The 25,281-nt window shown below is 42.6% G+C and overlaps 1 protein-coding gene across 2 annotated transcripts; it reads left to right on the forward strand.

The window, feature by feature from the left end:
* Positions 1–123: 123 nt before the first annotated feature.
* LOC117433652 (upstream stimulatory factor 2-like) lies at positions 124–17,264 on the forward strand. 2 transcript variants are annotated; one of them, XM_034056039.3, is made up of 11 exons: positions 125–444; positions 4,137–4,183; positions 5,672–5,787; positions 6,607–6,726; positions 7,529–7,688; positions 8,077–8,164; positions 10,258–10,299; positions 12,633–12,691; positions 13,668–13,762; positions 14,322–14,450; positions 15,070–17,264. In XM_034056039.3, the coding sequence occupies exons 1-11, from the start codon at positions 407–409 to the stop codon at positions 15,154–15,156; spliced, it is 981 nt and encodes a 326-aa protein (XP_033911930.1). In that variant the 5' UTR covers positions 125–406; the 3' UTR covers positions 15,157–17,264. The 2 variants fall into 2 exon arrangements, with proteins under 2 accessions (XP_033911931.1, XP_033911930.1); XM_034056040.3 differs by lacking the exon at positions 10,258–10,299 and having other exon boundaries at positions 124–444.
* Positions 17,265–25,281: the final 8,017 nt, after the last annotated feature.

Below are 25,281 nucleotides of genomic sequence, written 5' to 3' on the forward strand. Positions count from 1 at the left end.
ATTTACACAACACAGTGTTTTAGACCTTCATCCAGTCCGCATTTTGCTCGCTGCAGCGCGGAGGATTGATACGTCAAAGACAGCACCGCGGCTCACCAGAGACAAGAGCGACAGAAAAAAAAAAAAAAAGAAGGGAGGGAGGAGAAAGAAGGAGAGAGAAAGCAAAGAGCCCCCTAGCTAAGCTTGCACAGATACTGCAGACACAGCGCCCAATGCTAGAGCTGCGCTGTGCACCGAGTGAGTGAGAGAGTGAGAGAGACAGCGCTCTCCATTTTCTCCAAGCCAGATCTCTCCTCACGTGTCCTGGAAAGGGGATCTCACATGACCCGAGTGTTTGTCCCCGTGATCAAAACTTCCATCTCCTCTCTGTGAAATTCACGTTTTAAATACGAACCCAGGTCCCCACATGGACATGTTAGATCACGCTTTGGACTCTGCAAGCAGGTAAGCGAGAGCTGAGAGCCACGGGCTTTAAATGGCTTCTCCTCCGCAGCCTCCATTTTCAATTCTTACTTCTAGCGACGGCTGGCAGAAGAAAGCTTGTGCCTTTATTATTATTATTATTATTATTATACGATTGCAAAAGATTATAAAACATTCCCGATTATTTTTATTGCATTATTTTATTAATTGTTTTTGTAATATATATATATATATATATATATATATATATATATGTTTTTTAAAATATAGGATATATATATATATATATATATATATATATATATATATATATATATATATAATGTGTGTGTGTGGCCTATATTTTTAATTATATGCAATGTTTTTTTTGGCCTGGTCGCACGTATACAGTACAGTTGAGTCTTTTTTTGAACAAATTAAATACGTTGCTGCCGTTCAAAATGGACGGGCTAGACAAGCCCTGCTAACTCTATAGTGTGTGTGTGTCTGTCTACAGTTATATTGTCGCTAGTTGGGTGAAGATGCATTTGTTGAAAACCTTCCTGTTTTGGATTTGTATTGTACAGTCTGTAATAAGAAACAAAATGGAGTAGGCGGCCCGGACTGAAGGGAAACGGAGTGTAATAATATCAGGATTTTAATGTGAACCGATATAGGTATTTCACTTTACTGTGTGCAGCTTATTTTAATTGCATGTTGACCCACAGTACGGTAGTCGGTAGGCTGACCGAAGGCTAGAGCGTTATATTTTTGATTAAATTTAGAACGTGCGGTAAACTTTGCGCTTTATCTAGTATAAGTAGTCATTGCGGTCTGTATTGCAAAATGTGTGTATGTATATATATATATGTGCACTGTGACGTACCCGATGGTATGTTATTCTCAGAATCAGTGCAGTGAAGTAAAGCTAAAAGCATTTATTCGGTTAAATACGCGGGAAGATTTGCTGATAACATTTAAAACTCTGTAATCCCGATTAATCTTTTTTTGCACAAATATTACACTAGGAATAATTACTGTCAATACTAGCTGCACTGCATGTACTACAGGATGGCATGAAAAACAGCAGTGTTGAAATATATAAATTAGTTTTATTTATTTATTTATTTATTTTTTACAATATGCACATAGTTTATGATTATGGGGCAGCAGTGTGGAGTAGTGGTTAGGGCTCTGGACTCGGAGGGTTGTAGGTTCAAATCCCGGTGGGGACACTGCTGCTGTACCCTTGAGCAAGGTACTTTACCTAGATTGCTCCAGTAAAAACCCAACTGTATAAATGGGTAATTGTATGTAAAAATAATGTGATATCTTGTAACAATTGTAAGTCGCCCTGGATAAGGGCGTCTGCTAAGAAATAAATAATAATAATAATAATAATAATAATAATGATCTTAAATTGGAATAACGAATTATTATTATTTTTTTTAAACACATGGCTGTTTTAAGCAACCTACGGGCTATTTTGTTTTTAGTCTGGAGGAATTATAGTATAACATGGTATTTAATGTAATTACAGCGGTAAAATGATAAATTTTTAAGGAAATAAATTCGCCCGCCACTGACTTTTTTATAACGGTGTAAAATGTCAAAAGGTGACGGATGGGGGAGGGGCTTGCAACGTGCTGTGTGTCTGTGTTGAAACGTTGTGTAGGAATAAACATTACTGTTGAATAAGAACGAAGGGGATGTGCATGTTTTATAACGCACTTCTAAAAAATCTCCCCCGCTTGATTTTCGTTGTTGGGTTTTTAAAATAGTCACACCGTGCTGAATTATTAAAGTAATTTACCAATTGTCCATTTTAAAAACACCCACATGCACATAACAGCACATGGACTATTTTTGTTGCTGTTGTTGTTGTTGTTGTTGATGCAACCATAGTGTACAGCTTAGAACACAATTGTAAAGCTCAGATCAGTTGAGTTCTGCTTTCTATTTCCTTTAACCACAGCTACACCTTACCAGTTTTATGGGGCAGGGGTGCAAAACGTTTTGCAAATTGGTGCTACACTGTTTTGAAAGTTTAGCACCACAGCCAACTGGTGCTACATTATTCAACCCGCCCAAACCAAGACCCCCTAACCACTTCCCACCCTGGTTTTGTGCTTGCTACACTAAACTACACTATAAATAAATGCAGTCGGATAGCCTCACTTGGTAATAGAGGGTTAAAACCTTTTATAATTAAGCTATACTACTTTGTCATCATCAGACAATAGTAACTCAGTAGACCTTGCATGTTTCTGTCTAAAAGCACTCTCTAATCACATTCAGCCACATCGCTGGGCTGGTTCAGCATCGCTAGCTTCCTCTGCATTAGCAGATTGATTTTGACAGACATGGCTTTTAATATGCAGTCATTCATGGCCTGCTTCCCGGTAGCCCGACCGGACCACATCTTGCTGTGTTGTGATGCTTGAGGAAGCAGAACAGAAGTGAAATCTGCCCGTTCCTCTGTCCCAGCCTGCTGTGTCCCAACCTCAGGAGGCCTGGGTTCAGCTTCTCGGGTCACAAAATTAAAATGATTTCGATACAGCAGGCTCAGGTTAACCCCTTGAGGTACACGCTGGATTTATTGAGCGGTTGTATAAACTTAAAATACATTGGAGAGCGACTCGAGCATCGCGAGGAGGAAACTGACAATTTGGATGACCCCCCATCTCTGACAGTGTAAATAAGTCCACATCACATCACACATCTTTTGTAATTGTGTTCGGCTCTTAAACAGTTGCAGCGTTCCTGTTGCTTATAAAATGTTATAGCTAACGAACTATGGAACTGTAAGAGCTGAAAACAATTTAAAAGATCTAATTATGCAAATGATCAGTTCACTTAAGGGTCTAGTTAAGTAATTAAGAGCTCAGGTGGAATGAAAACCAGCAGACACACGGGGTCGCCCAGGAAGGACAATATACCAAAGGGTGTGTGTGTGTGTGTTTTTGTTCTTTTCTCTTTTTTTAGCAGCTTTTCAATACAGTTTTAATTGTGTTGGATCATTTGAAATGCATAGAATGCGTGTTTGTATGTCCAGTAGACGGCCCCTGACACTGGCTGAAAACTGACACGGGCTGTCCTCGAAAGAATCTTTTTATTTATTAAGTAATCAAGGCACCTGTGTTTTCTACATTTTTTTTTTTAAATACGATTACAGTTTGTGTATTTTTTGCAAGAGGTGTTAATCTATTAAATAAATATTGTATGTTTTTAGAAATACCTTTACATACCTTTTTGCAAGAACACAATTGTGGGGAATGAATATTAATAATCTTAAAAACTGCCATATTCTGAATATGAAAAAAAAAAGTGTGGAGTCTCTGTTTGCCCTGCCTTGTGCAGCCGCAGTTTTCAGCAGTGTGGAGTAGTGGTTAGGGCTGTGGACTCTTGACCGGAGGGTCGTGGGTTCAATCCCAGGTAGGGGACACTGCTGCTGTACCCTTGAGCAAGGTACTTTACCTAGATTGCTCCAGTAAAAACCCAACTGTATAAATGGGTAATTGTATGTAAAAATAATGTAATTGTATGTACAAATAATGTGATTTCTTGTAACAATTGTAAGTCACCCTGGATAAGGGCGTCTGCTAAGAAATAAATAATAATAATAATAATAATAATAAAGTGAAAGCAGGCCACGACAACTGTGTGTTTTCTGTCCCCTCCAGCAAGGTTTGACCCCGGTCTCTCTCTCTCTCTCTCTCTCCTCTCTCTTTCAGCCACGAGAAAGGACAGGAAACCGAGGAGGAAGTGCAGCTGCAGGAAGGTAAAGAGGGTGCAATGCACTCGGGCCACCGCCAGGTGGTGCTGTTTTCACAAATTACATATTTTAAGCAGTTGCTTGCTGCTAATGTAAAGTCCCTTGTTCCGACTCTGAATTTGCCGGTGTAATTCTTTTTTGAAACAAATGGCCCTTTTTTTTTTATCCCTCTCATTTCTCGAAATTGACAAAGATTTAGTTGTTTTTAAGACAAAAAAAATATTGTGAAATAAAAACAATTTGGATTCCAGGGTATACGTTGCATGCATGCAAAAGAGCTTGTTTGAATCTTGCAAAAAATAGACATTTGTCACACCTTTGTCCTCAGTAATTTTGAACCCCCAATGTTCCAAGGCTTGGTTTAGCCAGAAACTTAAGAATTTGTATTACATATGCATTATTTTCCAGTGTACATAAGGCCTGTAAAAGTATGGTGTATGATGACATATTTGCATAGGTTAGAACACTTGTTGGCCAATGAGATTGCAACCTGTATTCTTATGATTTATAAAGAACTATACAGTAATCTGTCGCGTATCCGAATGCGGTGGGACCACAGTAAGGGTGGCTATGTAAAAAGTCGGATGGATGAATCCTGTTTTAAATACCATTACAGCTGTAACAATTAATATGTTCACACAGTTGTTGTTTTGAGATTCAGCTTTTATTAGGGAGCTCCCTTAAATCCCTTCTTTAGAAAGATACTGGGTATTCATGCTTGTGACAGGGTAGCCGACTGCAGTGTGGGTGTGTGCATTCGCTGCTGAGTGACGGGCAGGAGATCAAGACGGAGGTTGAAGTTGATACGCCCCACCGCAGGCGAACAGGATTTATTTACATATCAACACACTTAACAGCTCATGTGACACTACCAGCAATGGTAGCACATAGATGTAACACAGCGTATGAAAACTTTGGTGGGATCTACAATCTGTGAACTAATCTCCTCTGTTCAATAATAAACGAACTCTGGCGACTTGCCCAGCTGGTGGCGGTTTTGACTTGCTTACTCACTGTTTGGTATCCGACCCTGCGTCACACCCATATCAAGGTCTGCTTTATTTTAAAACCGTGCACATCTCAATTGCTAAAACCTGCTGATCTGCTGAATTTCTGCTAAAGCTTCAGTAGGAAACGTTTCACAATTGCTAAAACCTGCTGCACAATTGCTAAAACAGGGCAGCAGTGTGGAGTAGTGGTTAGGGCTCTGGACTCTTGACCGGAGGGTCATGGGTTCAATCCCAGGTGGGGGACACTGCTGCTGTACCCTTGAGCAAGGTACTTTACCTAGATTGCTCCAGTAAAAACCCAACTGTATAAATGGGTAATTGTATGTAAAGAATAATGTGATATCTTGTAATTGTAAGTCACCCTGGATAAGGGCATCTGCTAAGAAATAAATAATATGTCATCACAGTTAATGCATTTTACATCAACAGAAAAAAAAAAAGTGCAACATCATTTGACGATTTATTTTTTTTTTCCCCCTGGGAGACGGGACAGGTCCGGACGAGCAAACGGCTGTGGCCATTGCCAGTGTCCAGCAGGCCACAGCGTTCGCTGACCACAACATCCAGTACCAGTTCCGCACAGAAAACAATGGAGGACAGGTGAGCCGGAGAGCAGAGTCCGGCATTATATTTGCCCCTTGAATTCGGGTCCCTTGAATTGGATTTGCATTACCTTAGTACTAAGTTTTATATCAGTTTCAAAATATTAGCCTTACAGCTGTATCATTCCTGGTTACATCAGATTGATAAACCAGGTAATGAAATCTGGGACAGGGATGCTGTTTGCATAATAAATGAATATCTATAGGCTCCCAAGTCTGTGCTACATATGGCAGGTGTTCATTTTTTAATGTTACCTGTTAGTATGCCTTTAAATAGGCTGGCAGTGATGTTGCTTGTTTTGCATAGTCACAGCATGTTTTATTTTTGTTTAAAGGAGGGGGTGCGTTAAACAGCTGATCCTCATGTTTATTTGTAAACACAGCTGGTGCTACACCATGTGACAAGGGCCGGCTCAGTGATTGGCTGTTGCTGTAGTCACATGCTGGTCAGGAGGGTGTCACATGAGCGGTTGCGGCTGCTGTTTTTAGTAGCTGTGGGAAAGGGAGCCAGCCCAGGAAATCTGAACTGTCAAGGGAACCAGACAGGCAAAAGAGCCTTGATTTAATACCTTATTAGATCCACCAATTTTCTATATAAAATTTTATATACAGTAAATTATTGCAGTGATCTGTTACTTTGACATACTTTTTCAACTACTTGGAATTTTGCCTGCTAAAGCTACCTAGGTAAACCAAGTGGACTGTCAACGAGGTCTGCATATCTATAATAAAAACTGAAATGATTTTTTTTTTAGGAAACTGACTCCTAAAGCAGTAAATGAATTTGACAGTAGTGTCTTTGTCTGTCTTCCTGCAGGTGACATACAGAGTAGTCCAGGTGACCGATGGGCAGCTGGACGGACAGACCGATGCCACAGGGGCGGTCAGTGTTGTTTCCACAGCAGCGTTTACTGGAGGACAGCAGGCGGTTGCACAGGTAGGCACTGCCGTTCTTTCAGCACTTCTCTAACCCTGAACTGATTTTAGTTTGCTGTAAGCACATTAAAAGGATGTTCTATTTTTCCCTATGGACAAGTTGCAACTCTACAGCTTTGGCCACAGGTTTTTCATCCCCTAAAATATTTGAGACCTAATAAAAAATAAATAAAACCCTATATGAACATCATTTAGATCTTTTATTTCACATCATGTAATCGAACAAACTATAAAAGGATTTAGCCAAAAATCTACAGGAAACTGGGGCAGCAGTGTGGAGTAGTGGTTAGGGCTCTGGACTCTTGACCGGAGGGTCGTGGGTTCAATCCCAGGTGGGGGACACTGCTGCTGTACCCTTGAGCAAGGTACTTTACCTACTTTGCTCCAGTAAAAACCCAACTGTATAAATGGGTAATTGTATGTAAAAATAATGTGTAAAAAATAATATAATTGTATGTAAATATAATGCGATATCTTGTAACAATTGTAAGTCGCCCTGGATAAGGGCGTCTGCTAATAAATAAATAATAATAATAAACCTGTAGTAAAGATAGGTCATGTTAGATTTCGAAAGTGTCACAATTTTCGTTAAGAATATGGGGGAGAACTACAAAGCTGTATGTAATTCAATAGGTTAACATCGTTCAGCAGGTTTGCATTCGACTTGAAGCAAAATGAGTTCATTCTACAGGGTGATGCAAAGCCTTTGGCCAGCAGCTGTATTTCTGGTTCATGTTTTGCATGGCCCACGGCCCTTGCTTTTGACCAGCAGCTGTAACTCTGACGGCCTGTCTGTTCTCCAGGCGGTGATCCAGAACCCTTTCAGTAATGGCGGCAGTCCCGTGACGGACACAGTCAGCGGGGAGACGAGGTTTGCCTACTTCCCCGCGTCCACGGTGGGAGACGGCACCACGACAGCAGTGACCATGCAAACAGCCGACCCTGCCCTCGCCCAGGCAGGAGGTAGCTCCGTTCTTCCATGACTGCCAGGCCTGTTCTGTTCAGTACAGGTTTTAAATGAAATTTGACTTTAGTGAAGAAGTGCACTATTATATAAAAAAAAGAATCCGAATTATCTCTCTTGTGCCTAGCTGGATCCTCTGCTAATGCACTATCTTTGCACCATTGCACTACTAATATGCCAGTATAGATATCATATCCTAGTTCATATTGTATTTTAGTAGTATGATTTGCACTTACTGTAAACTACACTGTATTTAAACATATAACAGCTGTAAGTTGCCTTGGATAAAGGCGTCTGCCAAATAAATACATTGAAAATAATTTATGTTTGAGTCCCATTTTGTACACCATTAACTTAACCATCTCACTGTTTCTTCCCCCACCCCAGGTCAGTTCTATGTCATGATGACCCCTCCAGACGTGCTTCAGTCTGGGGCACAGAGATCCATCGCCCCCCGGACGCACCCGTACTCTCCGTAAGTGAGCCCCCCTCCCCTCCGTGTGTGGGTGTGCGTGTTGAACCGGGCTGTTTCAATTGACATGGGCTCAAAAATGACTGGTTCTGCGAGTGTCTGTCTTCATTCATTGACCATAGAGACATTGGGGGGGCCCCACACACGTCTCGGGTTCCAAGTAAAATCAGTTTAGAGGTTTCAACCTAGCGCCCAGTTTCACTATCCGTTGTTTGTTAGCCCCTTCAGTCACTGTGTGCACAATTTTACCACGTTAAGTTTCCTATCTATTTATTTTTATATAATGCATGTATGGCGTTGTTAATTATTTATACAGTTGAACCAAACTTTAGCCTGGCAGAACTGTGGATATTGTCATTTAGGGTTCAAATCTAAATAACTTTTGGTGTATATTTTATCGTTATACTGTTCTGTATCTAAAATTCATACAGAAATGATTCTAATGCTTGCCTTAAGTGGCGATGTTTGATAGTTATTCATCTCACAGAAAATGATTAACCCTTTGCGGTCCATTGTCGGACTGGGTCCGACATTGCAATTATTCCTCACAGGTCCTTTGTCGGACTGGGTCCGACATCATTATAGCAACGCAATAAACGGGTGTTTAGTCGTTTTTTCTCCGGAAAAAGCCGAGAAAACCATTCAATTGCCGAGTGGGAGCGACAGGAGCCGAGACAAGTCGAAAAAAAAAAAAAAAAAAAAGGCGTATCTCATGAATAGTCATACATGGTATCAGGTATCAGATAACGGGGCAGTCATAGTAAACAAGCTGGCTGAGTGCGTCAGCGCACAGAGACTATCATGGACATTTGCAGAGCTTTTTTCAGATGTTATAGTAATAAAATAATGACTTGGATCGCATTATTGAGGAGTTTGGTGATAAAACGAGTGATCCAGAGATGATCGATCGGTATGTACGACTATTATTATTATTATTATTATTATTATTTATTTCTTACATAGGTAAACGCTATAGCAAACGAAAGGGTGGGGCGGGGCTGGAGATGCCTAGTGAGTGCTTTGTTGATATGCAGGGCCATTTAAACCCGTTTGACTGTGAAAAAAAATACTTTTAAACAGCGCGTATAAAATTAACTGCGCGTGTGAAAATTAATTAGACCTGGCGTGCCTGACGCGCGATTAATAAATGGACCGCAAAGGGTTAAAGACAAAAGTAATGGTCCTTGTCCACAGACACGGTTTGGGTATACAGGGATAAGGCAACACAATCTTTTTATGATAGTCATTTTTGTCACCTATTCCATTGAAACACCCTGATAGAAATGTAAATTTGGCAATGGTATGTAAATATACTGTCTTCCAACAAGTATTGAGACTAATGAATAAATGTAGAATGATTGCCTATGTTATCTCACCCCACTCTGAATATCATGGTGTTCCATCTTAATAATCATGCAAAAGACTGTAATGAGCAATCAGTCCCACAAGTGCAGTGGCATCCCAAATTAATATTTTACTACCAATTCAGAACAGGTTATTTGTTCTTTATTTTAACACCCCCCCCCCCCCCCCCAAAATAGGATGATGTCATGGTGACTGTTGTAGCAGTCTTGACAGAAACCCATTATTAGGAGAAGATGAAGACCCCTCCAGTTCTGTATTTATTAATTTGTCCCAGTACTTGTTAGAGGGTAGTTTTGTATTAAATAATAACTTTAATGACGCTCCATTTTCTAGTTCTTGTTTAGACATACAAGCAGTCCATATTTCTTCTTTGGATTAACAAGCACTATCGAATGTAAAGAATTGTAAAACAAAATAATTGCTGTGACATTTGAAACTGCTTTTCAGGACGATTTGTTGATCTTGCCATCCTAAATGTAACAATAACAAAGGCAATCTTCAGAAAAACCACTAAAGGTGGCGCTAATGTTAATATGAATGTTGAATTTTAAAATAGAATTTCTATGTTGCTCTTGTTTTTTTTAAAGGGATATATTCTGGGGACACTCAAACGCACGCACACACACCCCCTCCCGTGTTTAGAGTTCTGATTTCTCTGCTTCTTGATTGATGTTTACTGTTTTAATGATTGCTGTGGAAAGTGTAAAGTTGTGTTTACCTACCGTCCCCAGAGAAACTGTTGAAAATGAGATGCTGCATCACGACAATTCCTGGTGAGAAAAATTTTCAAATCCATAAAAAAAAAAACTGTGTGTGTGTGTGTGTGTGTGTGTATAGAGCGAGAGAGAATTGGAGAAGTGTCCCTCTTGTGTAGTGAGCCTTTCTAGTGCCTAACGCAGCTTACAATGTAGACTTCCAGTGTTTCTCCAAGGTTTGGGTCTCCACTTTGTTAGTGAAAGAAAATTCTTAATTAAAATATTTTTGGCACTTCCATTCCAGGATTGAGTCAATCACGGCTGCATTGTAACCATTGTAAAATATAGCTATGGCAGTGCCATAAACTGATTTAAGGTTGTTTTGGTCCAATGGTTAAAGCAAGGGGCTTGTTACCAGGAGGTTCCTGGTTCAATCCCAGCTCAGCCACTGACTCACCGTGTGCGACCCCGAGCAAGTCGCTTAACCTCCTTGTGCTCCATCCTGCGGATGAGACGTAAAACAAACAAGGTCCTATTGCATACCCCCAAGTCTCTGTAAGTCGCTTTGGATAAATTAGTCTGTTAAATGACTAATATTATTATTATTATTATTATTATTATTATTATTATTAATTCAGGCCACGGTGTTAGTCCTAGTGATGTCACAGTCTTGTATCTTCTTGTTGTGCTCTTGACCTTTGTTTTCCAGAGTTTTTTTTTTCTTTTTTTCTCCTGCTGTTGAAAACGAAATGCCAAGAGTCTAAGTGAAAACGAAGACAGAAAATGTTTTCAAAAACTTTTCATCTATAAAACATATCTCAATTAGGGAAGGCCCTATGTATTTATTTTTTTGATCCTCGCGAGTGTGTGTTTTTATTAATTTATTACTTTTTTTAAATATATAAACGGATTTGTTTTTTGAGATGCAGCATCTTGTTTTCAAGGGGCTCCCCAAAATGCAGCATAGTGAAATACACGTGCAGTGCTCACTTTTATACTGAGAATATCAAAAGTAATAGTTCACTGATACCCAGGAGAAATATATGGCTGTAGCAGTTGGCAACAGTACACCATGGGAGAAAAATAAATACAGGAAACCCAAGCCTGAAGTAATGTCAGATTCATTGCGTCGCTGTTTGAACCAGTCCAGGTTCTGTCCCCAATTGACTGTATAAACAACGCTGCATGGATCTGTCACCTTGAAGGCCATGTAATAGATGCTGATTGCATCCCCTGTGATATAATTGCCAACCATCTACCCCATGGTTTTGCTGCCTGCCAAATTACCTGTTTCCTTGACACATCCGTGACCCGATCATGCGACTTTTTTTTATTTTAATAGGAGTTGCAACAGGGATGAAAGTATCAAGGGGTGTAATCTGATTATAACTCAATGTGAATAAGGCAGTGTCCCAAAAATAGTTATTTGGTTATTTTTTTTGAAAGCCTAAACTTGCTACAAATATTTGCATTTCCATTTTATATAAATATTTTTTTTTAATCAAATTTTTTTTTTTTTTTTGAATATGTTACAGAATTTCCTGCGCTGTAACAGGTTATTGATTTAGAACAGCAGTTTGCCTTAAAGATACAAACACGGATATAGACTTTTTGTAAAAATGGGTGAATTTTAACTAAGGAATACTTGTGTGCCCTCTGTGCAATTCAAACACATATCATGGGATGAGTTTTTCATTTCAATCCTGAATAAATGCATTATCAGCGTTAGAATATATGGTTAATTTTCAATGTTTATAGGGTCATGTGCAATGTACAGCTTTTTGTTTCATAAGGTCGAATGAAACCTGCTGAATAGTGTTACGTTAATATACTGAATTGCATACCGCTTTGTAGTTTTCCCATATGCTTAACTAAAAACCTGAGAAATTTTAAAATGTCACATTTTTCAATTTCTAACATGAAATACTGTAATGTTATGGCTTCCGGTAGACTTTTGCGATATCCTTTTGTAGTTTCTTTGATTACGTGATATTAAATAAATATTCTAAATTATGTTCATTCATATATATATATATATATATATATATATATATATATATATATATATATATATATATATATATATATATATATATAAATAAATAAATGTCTCAATCCTAGAATTCTAGGTGATGCAAAAATTCAAGAGTGGGCGCAATTGACATCTTTTTATCTTCTTGGTAAACCGTTGCTTCTCCTACTCTTTCTACTGCCATAAAATAGTCTAACTACTGCCCTGGAGTATACATTGTGCTACAGCTATTGGGAACCTGTAGTAGTGTACCCCACCAAATTCTAGCACACCTTTCAGTTTGTTTTTGTGTGATCCTTACTTTCTGATCTGACTTGGCTGTGGCTGTTCCGTCTGCTCTGGGTTCCCTAACTCTCTCTCCACTGCTGTCTGCTTGCAGGAAGATGGACGGCCCGAGAACACCCAGAGATGAAAGGAGAAGAGCCCAGCACAACGAAGGTAAGCGATTGGGGAGGGGAGGGGAGGGGGGGGGACGGACGTTATACAGGGCGGGGTTTGTGAATATGCATGACTCCATATTGCTACTGACGTCCTTCTGGTGAGGTGTTAAAACCGAGGTCCTATTGGAAGTGACTCTGCAGCAGCAGTTGTTGATGCACAGTTCACCCCCTAGTCTCTGTAAGTCGCTTTGGATAAAAGCATCTGCTAAGTGACTAATAATAAAGTAAGTGGTGTTGCATTTTACTTAAAGCGAGTACCAGTCGTTGCAAGCTAGGCATCCATCAATTAAGAAGCTTAAAGTGCATAATACATTAAAGACACGTTTTCACAGGGACTCTTAATGTAGGCTGGCATAATTTTCTTTACTTTTTTAACAATAGCAAAATAAAAAACTCTTGCAGTAGTGTGTAAATGTATTAGAACACCCCATTCCTTGTGTTGCTTTTGGTTTGTTGTGCAGATGAAATCAAACCATCGTAACTGAATATTTTGAAAAACTGTGGTCTAATTTAATTGACGACTTTAATAGGCCACGCATGCAAGTCATTTAACATAGTAAGAGAAAAGGAACACAAATGGTAAAATGCAGGAGACTTTTTGGAAGTTGTTTAAGGAGGCTTGGTGGTCCAGTGGTTAAAGAAAAAGGCTTATTACCAGGAGGTTCCAGGTTCAAATCCTGGCTCAGCCACTGACTCACTGTGTGTGACCCTGAGCAAGTCACTTGTGCTCCGTCCTTCGCATTAGACTTAAAACCGAGATCCTATTGTAAGAAACTCTGTAGCGGCAGTTGTTGTGATCCATAGTTCACCCCCAAGTCTCTAAGACGCTTTGCATTAAAGTGTCTGCTAAATGACTAGATTATATATAAATATGGAAGCAGTAGTTTGTATGCAGAACACACGTGGCTGCTTAATTTATTTTTATTTTATTTTTTTTCCCTTTTTTTTAAAAAAAAATTTTCTTCTCTTTCCAGTTGAGAGACGACGGAGAGACAAAATCAACAACTGGATCGTGACGTTGTCTAAGATTATTCCAGACTGCAACACCGACAACAGCAAGACAGGAGCTGTAAGCCTTCTGTTGCTAACTGCTTGTATTCAAATGTTGTGTGTGTGTATATATACATATTAGATGGTAGGCAGTTTCAGTAACCCCTTAAGGTACAAGAGACCCGTGTGTGTGTCCCACAAATGCTAATTTTCTTACTTGTCTATGATTTAACTATGATAAGCTTTTATAAGGGACCTTACAAGTAGGCTTTAACATTTCTTAACCCTAATCACAGCTGTTAATATTATCACTGCCCCCCCCCAGTTTACAGGAGTGCCAACTAAAGCATTCTCATAATCCCCCTTTTAACCCTTTTAAGTTACACGGGACATCTGAGCCCCCCAAATAAACATTATGCTGACTTTCTTATTTTTGCAACGAGATGCACGAAACAGGCTTTAAAATTGGATCTGGTCCTTGTCAGTTTCCTCCTCGTGAGACTTGTTTACACCAAATAATTCCTTCTCCAGAGCCCTAATGCCCCTCAGCTAGTTCTTAGTTATATATACACTCCTTCACATGTATTTTGATGTGCAGGGCCAGGCTAAAAATTCTCTTCTCTTCCTCATCCTCTCAGAGTAAAGGGGGGATCCTTTCGAAGGCGTGCGATTATATCAGAGAGCTGCGTCAAACCAACCAGCGGCTACAGGAGAGCTTCAAGGAAGTGGAGAGAGTCCAGATGGACAACGAGCTCATCAAACAGCAGGTTAGAACCACAGGGCAGGGGTTATACCCTGGCTAGAGCGCAGCAGTGTGGAGTAGTGGTCAGGGCTCTGGACTCTTGACCGGAGGGTCGTGGGTTCAATCCCAGGTGGGGGACACTGCTGCTGTACCCTTGAGCAAGGTACTTTACCTAGATTGCTCCAGTAAAAACCCAACTGTATAAATGGGTAATTGTATGTAAAAATAATGTGATATCGTGTAACAATTGTAAGTCGCCCTGGATAAGGGCGTCTGCTAAGAAATAAATAATAGAGCGGATTTAGAGCAGGGGCGTCACAAAGGAGGGTAATGATGCAACACAATCAATTTATCCAGATGGGCCATCGAGAACAAATTCTCTTTTGCAGTGACGACCTGGCAAGAGGCTCGCAACACCACAGCAAACCAACGTGAAACACAATAAATATGAACTAAAAAAAAAACCAACACATTGTCAATCATAAAACATGTGTAAAACTCAGCAGCAACTTAACAAGCTGTTTTATTACCATCTCAGTCTGCAGTGTTTTCTCTTTAATGATTCTGCTAGCTCTTGATTTGTTGACATGCAGTACAGCTACGCCGTATGCGAGTTAGTAAGGGGTTTGAATTTTGCGTTTCAGATTGAAGAGATGAAGAACGAGAACGCTCTGCTCCGAGCTCAGTTGCAGCAGCATGGTATCAGCATGGGGGAGACCTCGGGACAGTAACAGCCATGTGATGCAGAGAGGGAGAGAGAGAGAGAAATACAACAGAGGAAACGGAATCGACTCATTTCAAAACAGCACACCCTGGGAGCCAAAAATAGGCCAAATTTCACTTCCCCTTTTTTATTTCATTTAAAAATATCAACAATCAACAGAGACCTTTTCAAGTTAATGGGTGGTACTGTTGTCCAAGACAATTTATTTTTTGTGTGTGTTTTTTTTCATGATCTGTACGTTTTACTGGGGTTTACCACGTTTGTTCTTGTCGTCGTTGTTATTTCTCTTAGATTTATTATTATAATTATTAATATAATTATTTTCACCTTGGTTTTTTAAGTTATTTAGATAAGAGAGGGGTGGGAAGGAGTCAAGTTTCAGTTGAAGTACCTATTCTGCTGCAACAGGAGGCGCTACAAACCAACAAAACTAGAGAACACAGCTGCAGTTTCGTCTGTAGATCTGTCCAGTTTGGGGAATGTTTATAAAGTGCAGGTAGGGTGTGTTTTTACATGCTAAGTCCCTTCTCCATTTCCCTCTGTATAAGGCAATACTAAATATAATTGTAATCAAATGCTAGCTGCAAGCAATGCTGATGCACAGAGGGGTTGCAATGGTCTCTGCCACTGTCTCACATCTCTCTAGGGGTGGAAGTGAAACTTGGAACTCAGGGAGACCAAAATAAAATATGCCAGCTAGATTACTGAAAGTGCTGCAGGTTTTTATTTAGGAATTGAATACATAGGAAGCCTGCTTTTGTCACGGGAGGGCAGTCATTAAAACTCAATAAGAGTTGACAAAGCTGGAGTTTGTCAAGTGGAGGCTTTCATTTTAAGCCAGTTAATTTGGCGATTATGAACTGAATATTGAGGATTAAAGGACAGGTAACTTAAGATGAGTCTACCTATCATAATATAGCTGAGAAAATAAACAAGCACATGACCTTTTTGAGCGTGATTTAACAGAAGCTTAAATTAAGTTTTAATTACAGAAGGAAGGACAGTTTATCTGTTTTAAAATTGAGTAAATTTACTCAAACTAACTTTTTTGAAAATGTATCTGATTTCTTAGAATGTGTTCTTTTTTATTTTTTCAACACCCATTTAAAAGACATTATGACACATCCCTGTATAATTTAAGTCAGGTTACAAGCTGGTGCTTGAAACAGTATGTTCAAGTCCTGACAGGTTCGGTCTCAGCTAATTAAAATTAAAGGCTTCCCCTATTGCGACTGTATTTTGAGTTGGTGGACAGTCCTTTGTAGACTTAACAAAAAGAGTGTTGAAAAAGCCTTGGGTACTGGTAGTTGGAGGATGAGAGTGTGGAAGTTGCATCAATGGGGTATATGAAGGTTTTATATTTAATTATAAATGTGCACGAATTGGTGTAGCACTTAAAAGGGGGTGCATATTTTTTGTGTTCTAATGTGTAAAAAAACAAATACGGGAGCTGCCCTTAAAAAGGTTAGTTTGGCAACAGTACCATCCATTTAAGAAAGCAAACCGCTCTGTACCCAGACATTTAGTCTTTTCTACTTGATCCTTGGAGGCTGATTTTAAGGACTTCAATTTGTAAATATTCCCGCTGGAGCAACTCTGAAAGAAAGAAGGCAAGAAGAAATACAAGGATCGGACTCTTCCTGATTGTGTGTTTGAGAAAGAATGGCATCCAATAGCCACCTCCCTTTTTCCCCCCCAACGTAAGCCAATGGCTGGAACTGTTCTTACTGTGTAGGATGACCAAGAAAATGGCTGGCAGTTGTTGAATAATAATAATTATTATTATTTTGTACTTTTTTGGGGGTAGTTGGTGGGAGGGGGGGATGCAAACAGGAAACAATGGCAAGGTTTTTTGTTTTTTCTCTTCAGTAGTACTAGCATGAGATTAACCAATGGCTAACAGTCTTGCTGAACACAAAATAGCCAACGGCAACACCTTTTTTTTTTTTTTTTTTTTTTAATAAAAAGTAGCCGGAACTGCAATAACAACCAATAGCAGAGCCCCAGTCGTGGGGCGTCAGCCAGTGGTTGGTTGTCTCCAAGTAGCTAGGAGCCAATCGCGTGTTTTGTCTTTTATAACATTGCAAAATAAATAACCGCTAATATCCTTGTCAACTGTCGTCGCTTAATTGTTTGATTTGCTTTAGTAAGTTCAACCTGAAACAGGGAACTTGATTTGAAATGGAAAATGTTTCGGGTGGGGGTGGGGGTGGGGGCGGGGGCAGGGGCAGGGGCAGGGGCAGGGGCAGGGGCAGGGGCGGGGGGGGGGGGGTAGCTGTTGCAGACCCCTAGTGGTTATTTATATACTGTCCCCAAAACAGAAATTCCACCTTGCGCATGCTTGCTCCGAGACAGCCCCAAAGATAAAACATGGTAAGGACTTTATTAAACACCCCAAATATCCATGAGCGAACAGACGGAAAGTATTAATTTAACTAACTCTGTAGTAGTGTGTGTGTGTGGGGGGGGGGGGGGGGGGCTGAAAATGTGTATTTTAAAATCCAAAGCTTTAATATATACACTGTATATCTCCTTTCTCCCTCTCCTCCCCCCTTTTACTGCTCTCTTGGCCAGTCACTGTGCCGCCTGTGTCACACACAGTCCGGCGCCTCTCGTCTCTACCCTGCTGTCTGTAGTTAATCATCTCTGATCCCTTTTCCCTGTTTTTGACAACATTCTGTCTCCTGCACGACTCACATTGGCTCAAACAATGCAGGCACGTAGAGAGGTGTACCACTGGACATACCAGATGATTCGTTAAGTTAGACGGGCGTTCAAAAGGTATCATTTTGAGCATGGTTCATAACAATATGCAATACAAATGTATTTTTGTACAGCGCCCTACACAACGCCATGACATCCCAGAACGCTGTAGACAGATAAAAACAAAAGAGAGCTCATGCCTACAATACACTCTCGACTGCAACCAATAATATACAAGCACATTTTAAAAAAATGTTTTCAACTTAGACTTGAAAGAATCAAACGTTTCAACCTGCCTAATGTCAACCGGAATAGGGTTCCACAAACGAGGAGCACAACAGCAAGAGTTCTGCATTTGCTGATCTCAAAGAATGAACAGGAATATACAAGTGTAATAGTTCTTGGAGACAGGATGGCACCTAATCCAAGCAGGACCTTCAAATTATTAAAGCAACTTTAAAATTAATTCAGTAACTCACTGGTAACCAATGTCAGGACTTAAGTGCTGTTTTTTATTTATTTATTTATTTTTTAACTGAAGACCATTAAAACATGCTTCTAGGTCAGGGGTCTCCAACCCTGGTCCTGGGGGGACCCCTATCCATCAGGTTTTAAAGGTGTCTTTACATCATCAGTGGCTAAAGATCTGGAGCACCTGTTCATCTTGACTAATTAAGCCAATAACTGGTGCAATTAAGTTACTGAGAATTCGTTTGAAACGAAAACCATCAGACCCAGTAGCTCTCCAGGACCGGGGTTGGAGACCCTTGTTCTACGTCCTTCCTCACAAGTGTTTTTTGGGTCATCAGCGTGACTAAATGTAACAGAGTGAGCCCCATTTGATTATTACTCTCCTTTCAGAATTACATTGGTACCTATTAAGCCATTGTGTATTTCAATCACAACTGAGAAACGAGTTAATAGTAAAATTGGTTTGTTTGTTTGTTTATTTATTTATTTATTTATTTATTTTCTGTGAAACAACTAAATGGAGAGTATAAAAGTCAGAGTAAAACACTGAAAATCCAAAAACCTAAATATAACCTTGTGTTTAATAGTTGGGCCTGCTCTACCTCTGCAGCCAGCACCCTTGTTCCCATTGCTATCCCTGGCAGGGGTCCTCCAGGGATGGGGGGGGTCATTGCCCTCAGACCTGTGGCGCCCAGGAGTCTCTGTGCTCCGGTCTGGCAGGAGCCAGCGATGTGTTTGCGGAGACTCGCACACACAGATAGCACAGGCGCCGTGGCACTGTCAGCAAACAATGCGGCTGTGAGGGAGCAACTCCAAACTCCAACCCTGAGTTCAAGTTTCAGTACTACTAACCAGAGGTGGAAAGAATATAAACGACTATAACTAAATACAACTACCCACATGAACACGCTCCTGCTGTTTATTCTACATAGTCATAGGTTCAAATACAAAAACATACTCTAGAACAGTTTTCTTTTATTAAACAAATGGGGTCACCAAAAAGTGGCTGAACGCATAAGAAAAACGATCAAATGACAAACAAAGGCGTAATTGAACCCAGTAATTGCTCAAGTAATTCATGAATTGCCTAACGGAGATACCCCAAACCCCACCCCTGATATGGCATTCCAGTTGAGGAAACTTGGGACTTATGCTAATTCTTCATTCAAGAACCACTTGGTGATCTACAATGAGCTGCTTTGGTATTTCCATGTTTACTAACAATTCCAGCAAAAAATTGTGTGAGAGAGAGAGGAGCACCGCAGCAGATATACTTTTGAGGAGTTTTTTTTAATATATACTGGCAATTTAGTAAGCATAGCAAATATAAATGATAACTTATTACTAGCATATTAAATATTAAACTGGTGAGAAATGAAATATCGAAATGTGAAGTTTCCCTTGTATTGTGTCTCTCTAGCTGTTAATGAAATGACATTGTCATAATCTACACCATTGTGTTTGAAGATGTCAGTGAACATTGATGTGGATATAAATTATTCAGATGCATAACTTTTGACAAAAAAAGAGAATTTGGATGGCCATATATGATTTATACATATCTTTAACATTACTTTTATTAAAACCTAGACAATGAATTACTTTGTAGCTTTATTTAATTCTTACTTTGAACACCCAGACATTGGTTTTCCTTGGAAGTGTGTCTTCATTTTATCAAAGTAACCAAGGTAATTGTCTTTTCATACAACCACAAAATATACGAGGAGTTTAAATAGGTCAATTCTGTCACTTTTTAAGAGTATAGTATATATATTTACATTTTAAACCATATATATATAGTTTAAAATGTAAATCGCTGCATTCCAAAATGCCAACCAGTCACGCAAATTCTGTTACTCTTGAGATCAGTACTTATCAGACCAAATGGTTAATAGGATTGTAAGATTTTATGCAAAAATGTCTTTGCTTCTAAAAATCTGGAGAACATCAATTTACAACGCCAGCTATCAGATTAAATCTACAACGAAGCTGCCTTCTGAGAAAATGGCAGGATTGTGCACTGTGGGGATTGTGCTTTTGAAAAATATATATATATGTATGTGTGCCTGTGACAGTCTGGCTCGCAGTGGTGTGGTGATGACGTCACGGACCAGGAAGTAACTGACTCCAAAACAGTGGATGGGCGGGTGAAACCGAGTGCAAAAGCACTCGGCGTATTTAATAATAAACAAACAACAGATTTAAACAAAATACAAACAAAAGGGCACGAGGGCCAAACGAATAAATAAACAAACAAGTAAGTGCCGTGCTGGATAATCCAGCACGTATTAGCAATTGTTTTTAAATGTTCTACCTTCTCTCCGCTCCCCGTACTCTCTACTCCAACACCCCAACATCAAGTGCAGAGAGCTGCAGGTTTATATACTCTGGCCGAGGGATTTAACTAGTTGGTAATTATCTTATTATCCCCCGGCCAGAGTCTGCACGTGTTTGGTAAGGATGCATGACTGTCAGCTAGTTAAATAATCAGTAGCTGATCAGCCATGCATCCTCACGAGGTTTTTAAATATAACAATAAAAGACGCGGCGCTTTTACCCGCGCCGCAAACAAAAATACAAATAATAATAAATAGGGGCGGGACACTCCGCCACACATGCCCCCCCTTGTGCGCAGCACACATGGCCTTTTCGGCCACCTCCCCCCTTAGTCCCCAAAGTCCCGGTCAGCAGTCCCGGCGCAGGAACAGGGGCAGCAACGGGCCAAAGGTGGCGGCCACGGTGGGATGTCCTCCTCCCACCCAAACAGCCGTAGTGTTCCAATGGCCCGCGCACCGGCCAGCTCCTCTGGCCAAAAAATTTTTGGGGGTGGTCTCCAGACCTGCCCCCCCTTCTTCATGGCCGACAGCTCCCCTCCGTGGGGCTCTGGCCACCCTTTCTCCTGCAGCGAAATTGCTGCGGGGGAAGCTGGTCTCCTGACCTCCCCCCCCTTCTTCATGGCTGACAGCTGCCCTTCACGGGGCTCCAGCCACAGTATTTCCTGCCGCGAAAGTGCGGCTGGGGGAGCTGGTCTCCTGACCTCCCCCCCCTTTTCCATGGCTGGCAGCTCCCCTTCGTGGGGCTCTGACCACATGATCTCCGGCCGCGAAAGTGCGGCTGGGGGAGCTGGTCTCCTGACCTCCCCCCCTTTCTTCATGGCCGGCAGCTCCCCTCCGTGGGGCTCCGACCACAGTGTAGTGACCCCAGGCGAAGCAGGATCCCTGGCGACCCCAGGCGAAGCAGGATCCCTGGCGACCCCAGGCGAAGCAGGATCCCTGGCGACCCCAGGCGAAGCAGGATCCCTGGCGACCCCAGGCGAAGCAGGATCCCTGGCGACCCCAGGCGATGTGGAACAGGCAGCCCCAGGCGATGCGAGGCAGGCATCCCTGGGTGGTGCGAGGCAGGGCAGGAGCAGTCCTTCCCATGACGGTGGATGTGGAACCAGCAGGTATTCACCCTCTGCTGGTGGAGGTGGGAGGGGAAAGCAGTCCTCCCACAGCGGCTGAGACGGAACCAGCAGGTATTCACCCTCTGCTGGTGGAGCTGGGAGTGGCAAGCAGTCCTCCCACGGCGGCTGAGGCGGAACCAGCAGGTATTCATCCTCTGCTGGTGGAGGTGGGAGGGGCAAGCAGTCCTCCCACGACGGTTGAGGCAGAACCAGCAGGCATTCATCCTCTGCTGGTGGAGGTGGGAGGGGCAAGCAGTCCTCCCACGACGGTGGAGGCGGAACCAGCAGGCATTCACCCTCTGCTGGTGGAGGTGGGAGGGGCAAGCAGTCCTCCCACGACGGTGGATGTGGAACCAGCAGGCATTCACCCTCTGCTGGTGGAGGTGGCGGAGGCAGAGGCAGCTCTTGCTGCTCTGCTCCTGGTGATGGTGGAGACAGAAGCAGCTCCTGCTGCCCTGCTCCTGGTGGTGGTGGAGACAGAGGCAGCTCCTGCTGCTCTGCTCCTGGTGGTGGTGGAGGCAGAGGCGATGGGGCGGATGCTGGCCACTCAGAGGGAGGCTGTGGCGGTGCTGGCTCCCTCTGCTGTGGCGGCTGGGCTGGTGTGTGCCGTGCTCCCTTCAGCAGCATAAATAGAGGCTGCTGGGGAACACCAGCATCCTGCCCTTCTCCCCCCCAGAAAAATTCAGGGGGTTGAGCCTGTAACTCCTCCCCTTCTGGCTCTTGGGACTGCAGCTTGGGTCCTAAGGCTGTGGAAGCGCAGACTTCCACCTCTTGGGCTATGGACGCACCGACTCCCCCCTCTTTGGGCTGTGGACGCACCGACTCCTCCCTCTTGGGCTGTGGACGCACCGACTCCTCCCTCTTGGGCTGTGGACGCACCGACTCCCCCCTCTTGGGCGTAGGACGTTCGGGCTCCTCCCACTCGGGCGTAGGACGTTCGGGCTCCTCCCACTCGGGCGTAGGACGTTCGGGCTCCTCCCACTCGGGCGTAGGACGTTCGGGCTCCTCCCACTCGGGCGTAGGACGTTCGGGCTCCTCCCACTCGGGCGTAGGACGTTCGGGCTCCTCCCCAGGCTGTGGAGGCGAAACCAGCAGGCATTCTCCCTCTGCTGGTGGAGACAGTAGCGATGGCTCCTCTCCCTCTGATGCTGGAGATGGCAGCGATGGCTCCTCTCCCTCTGATGCTGGAGACGGTAGCGATGGCTCCTCTCCCTCTGGCGCTGGAGACGGCAGCGATGGCTCCTCTCCCTCTGGCGCTGGAGACGGCAGCGATGGCTCCTCTCCCTCTGGCGCTGGAGACGGCAGCGATGGCTCCTCTCCCTCTGGCGCTGGAGACGGCAGCGATGGCTCCTCTCCCTCTGGCGCTGGAGACGGCAGCGATGGCTCCTCTCCCTCTGGCGCTGGAGACGGCAGCGATGGCTCCTCTCCCTCTGGCGCTGGAGACGGCAGCGATGGCTCCTCTCCCTCTGATGCTGGAGATGGCAGCAGCAGGGTCTCTCCCATATCCGCAGCCAGGTAGTTGAACACCATGGCTGCGATGTCTGGGAGGGAAGCTGGGTGGTGTTGCTGTTCCCAGGCCTCCCAGCGCTCCCCATCTCTTGCCCACAGGAGGTTGATCACTGCAGGGAGGGCTTCCTCATAATCCCTCCCCGGCTCCACCAGCCAGTCCCAGACTCCCTCAGAGGAGAGTGCATTCGTCCTCTTTGGAGGATGCAGGTCCTCCCTCACTGGACGCTCTGGCTCCTCTTTCTCCTGCCATGGAGGGGGTTGGTCTGGTGCCACGTGCCCAACCTCACCAACCGCGAAGCACCACTCCTCACCCTTCAGGCAGGTGAGGCAGATATCCAGTGTGGCAAGGTAAGGCTGATGTTGCTGCGCCTCCTGCTGCTGTTGTTGCTGCTGCTGCTGCTTTCTCCTCCGGCTACTTTTCCCCATTTTTAATTTGAAAAAAAAACGAACAAACAAAAAAAAACGCACTTTTCAATCCTGGTCCGGCTGTTGGAGGCGTTGTTTATCCCACCGCTGCCACCATATGTGGCAGTCTGGCTCGCAGTGGTGTGGTGATGACGTCACGGACCAGGAAGTAACTGACTCCAAAACAGTGGATGGGCGGGTGAAACCGAGTGCAAAAGCACTCGGCGTATTTAATAATAAACAAACAACAGATTTAAACAAAATACAAACAAAAGGGCACGAGGGCCAAACGAATAAATAAACAAACAAGTAAGTGCCGTGCTGGATAATCCAGCACGTATTAGCAATTGTTTTTAAATGTTCTACCTTCTCTCCGCTCCCCGTACTCTCTACTCCAACACCCCAACATCAAGTGCAGAGAGCTGCAGGTTTATATACTCTGGCCGAGGGATTTAACTAGTTGGTAATTATCTTATTATCCCCCGGCCAGAGTCTGCACGTGTTTGGTAAGGATGCATGACTGTCAGCTAGTTAAATAATCAGTAGCTGATCAGCCATGCATCCTCACGAGGTTTTTAAATATAACAATAAAAGACGCGGCGCTTTTACCCGCGCCGCAAACAAAAATACAAATAATAATAAATAGGGGCGGGACACTCCGCCACAGTGCCTGTTAACAGCAACCCTGCTCAATAATTCTTTAGCTTCCACTATCCCAAACCTCCAACCATTTCCTAATAAACAGACATCACGTATTATTTTATAGTAGAAGTGAACCTCATTTGGGGACACTAGAGCTTGAATGAGGATTGTGTTTTTAGTATTATTTGTTACTGTCAGTGTTTGTACTGCTTTGATTTGGAAGAGTGCTATTAAGGTGCAAGATAATGCGTTTAGAACAAGGCGTTCAGTTCTTATGAAGTTGTTTACAGGCGTACAGGGACAAACATTCATTAATTGATATCTGAGGGGACTCGGTGGGAGGCGCCCAAGCAGGGTCCGAGTACAATACCCTGTCAATAGCGAATACATTTGTTTACACTCGAGTTATTGAACTACCCAAAACTAACAAAGTTAGACCAAATACAAGGAGTCAAAGTGACGCTGCCGCCAAGGCGACTCGGAATGAGTCTAATATACAGTCAATGCCGCCCACATGGGGGGGGGGGGGGGGGGGTTCAACCGGGAATTGGCATTTTTGCTTTTTTTTGCTTTTTTTACAGCTTTTTTTATGCCACTAACATTAAAGACCAGTAGACTGTATTTATGTGGGCTGCACTGGATACAGTAAACTACCGATATATGTATAAATATAATGTGGGACAAAACTATTGCCGCAGTTAATCAGTGGTGTTTATAATCACAAAGGTGAAGGTATATATATATATATATATATATACTGGAGAGGAGGCATAGAACTGTCTGTCTGGCTTTCTCACTGTATATAATTCTGGGCATGTCACATGGCTATATAAACGCATGGAAACAAACAAAGAAATGGAAAGACACAAAATATGTATTTAACAACATTTTACAAGAAAATGTTGGAGCAATAAAAGCATGCAAGCCCCACAGAGATCAAATAAATACTTTACTGTA

This window comes from Acipenser ruthenus, chromosome 38 (assembly GCF_902713425.1).
Source record: "Acipenser ruthenus chromosome 38, fAciRut3.2 maternal haplotype, whole genome shotgun sequence".
Classification (NCBI taxonomy): domain Eukaryota; kingdom Metazoa; phylum Chordata; class Actinopteri; order Acipenseriformes; family Acipenseridae; genus Acipenser; species Acipenser ruthenus.

Coding starts and splice junctions, on each gene's coding strand:
- LOC117433652 (XM_034056039.3), top strand. CDS start 407: ATGGACATGTTAGATCACGCTTTGGACTCTGCAAGCAG. Junction 8,165..10,257: donor CGGACGCACCCGTACTCTCC/GTAAGTGAGCCC, acceptor TACCGTCCCCAG/AGAAACTGTTGAAAATGAGA. Junction 14,451..15,069: donor ACGAGCTCATCAAACAGCAG/GTTAGAACCACA, acceptor TTTGCGTTTCAG/ATTGAAGAGATGAAGAACGA.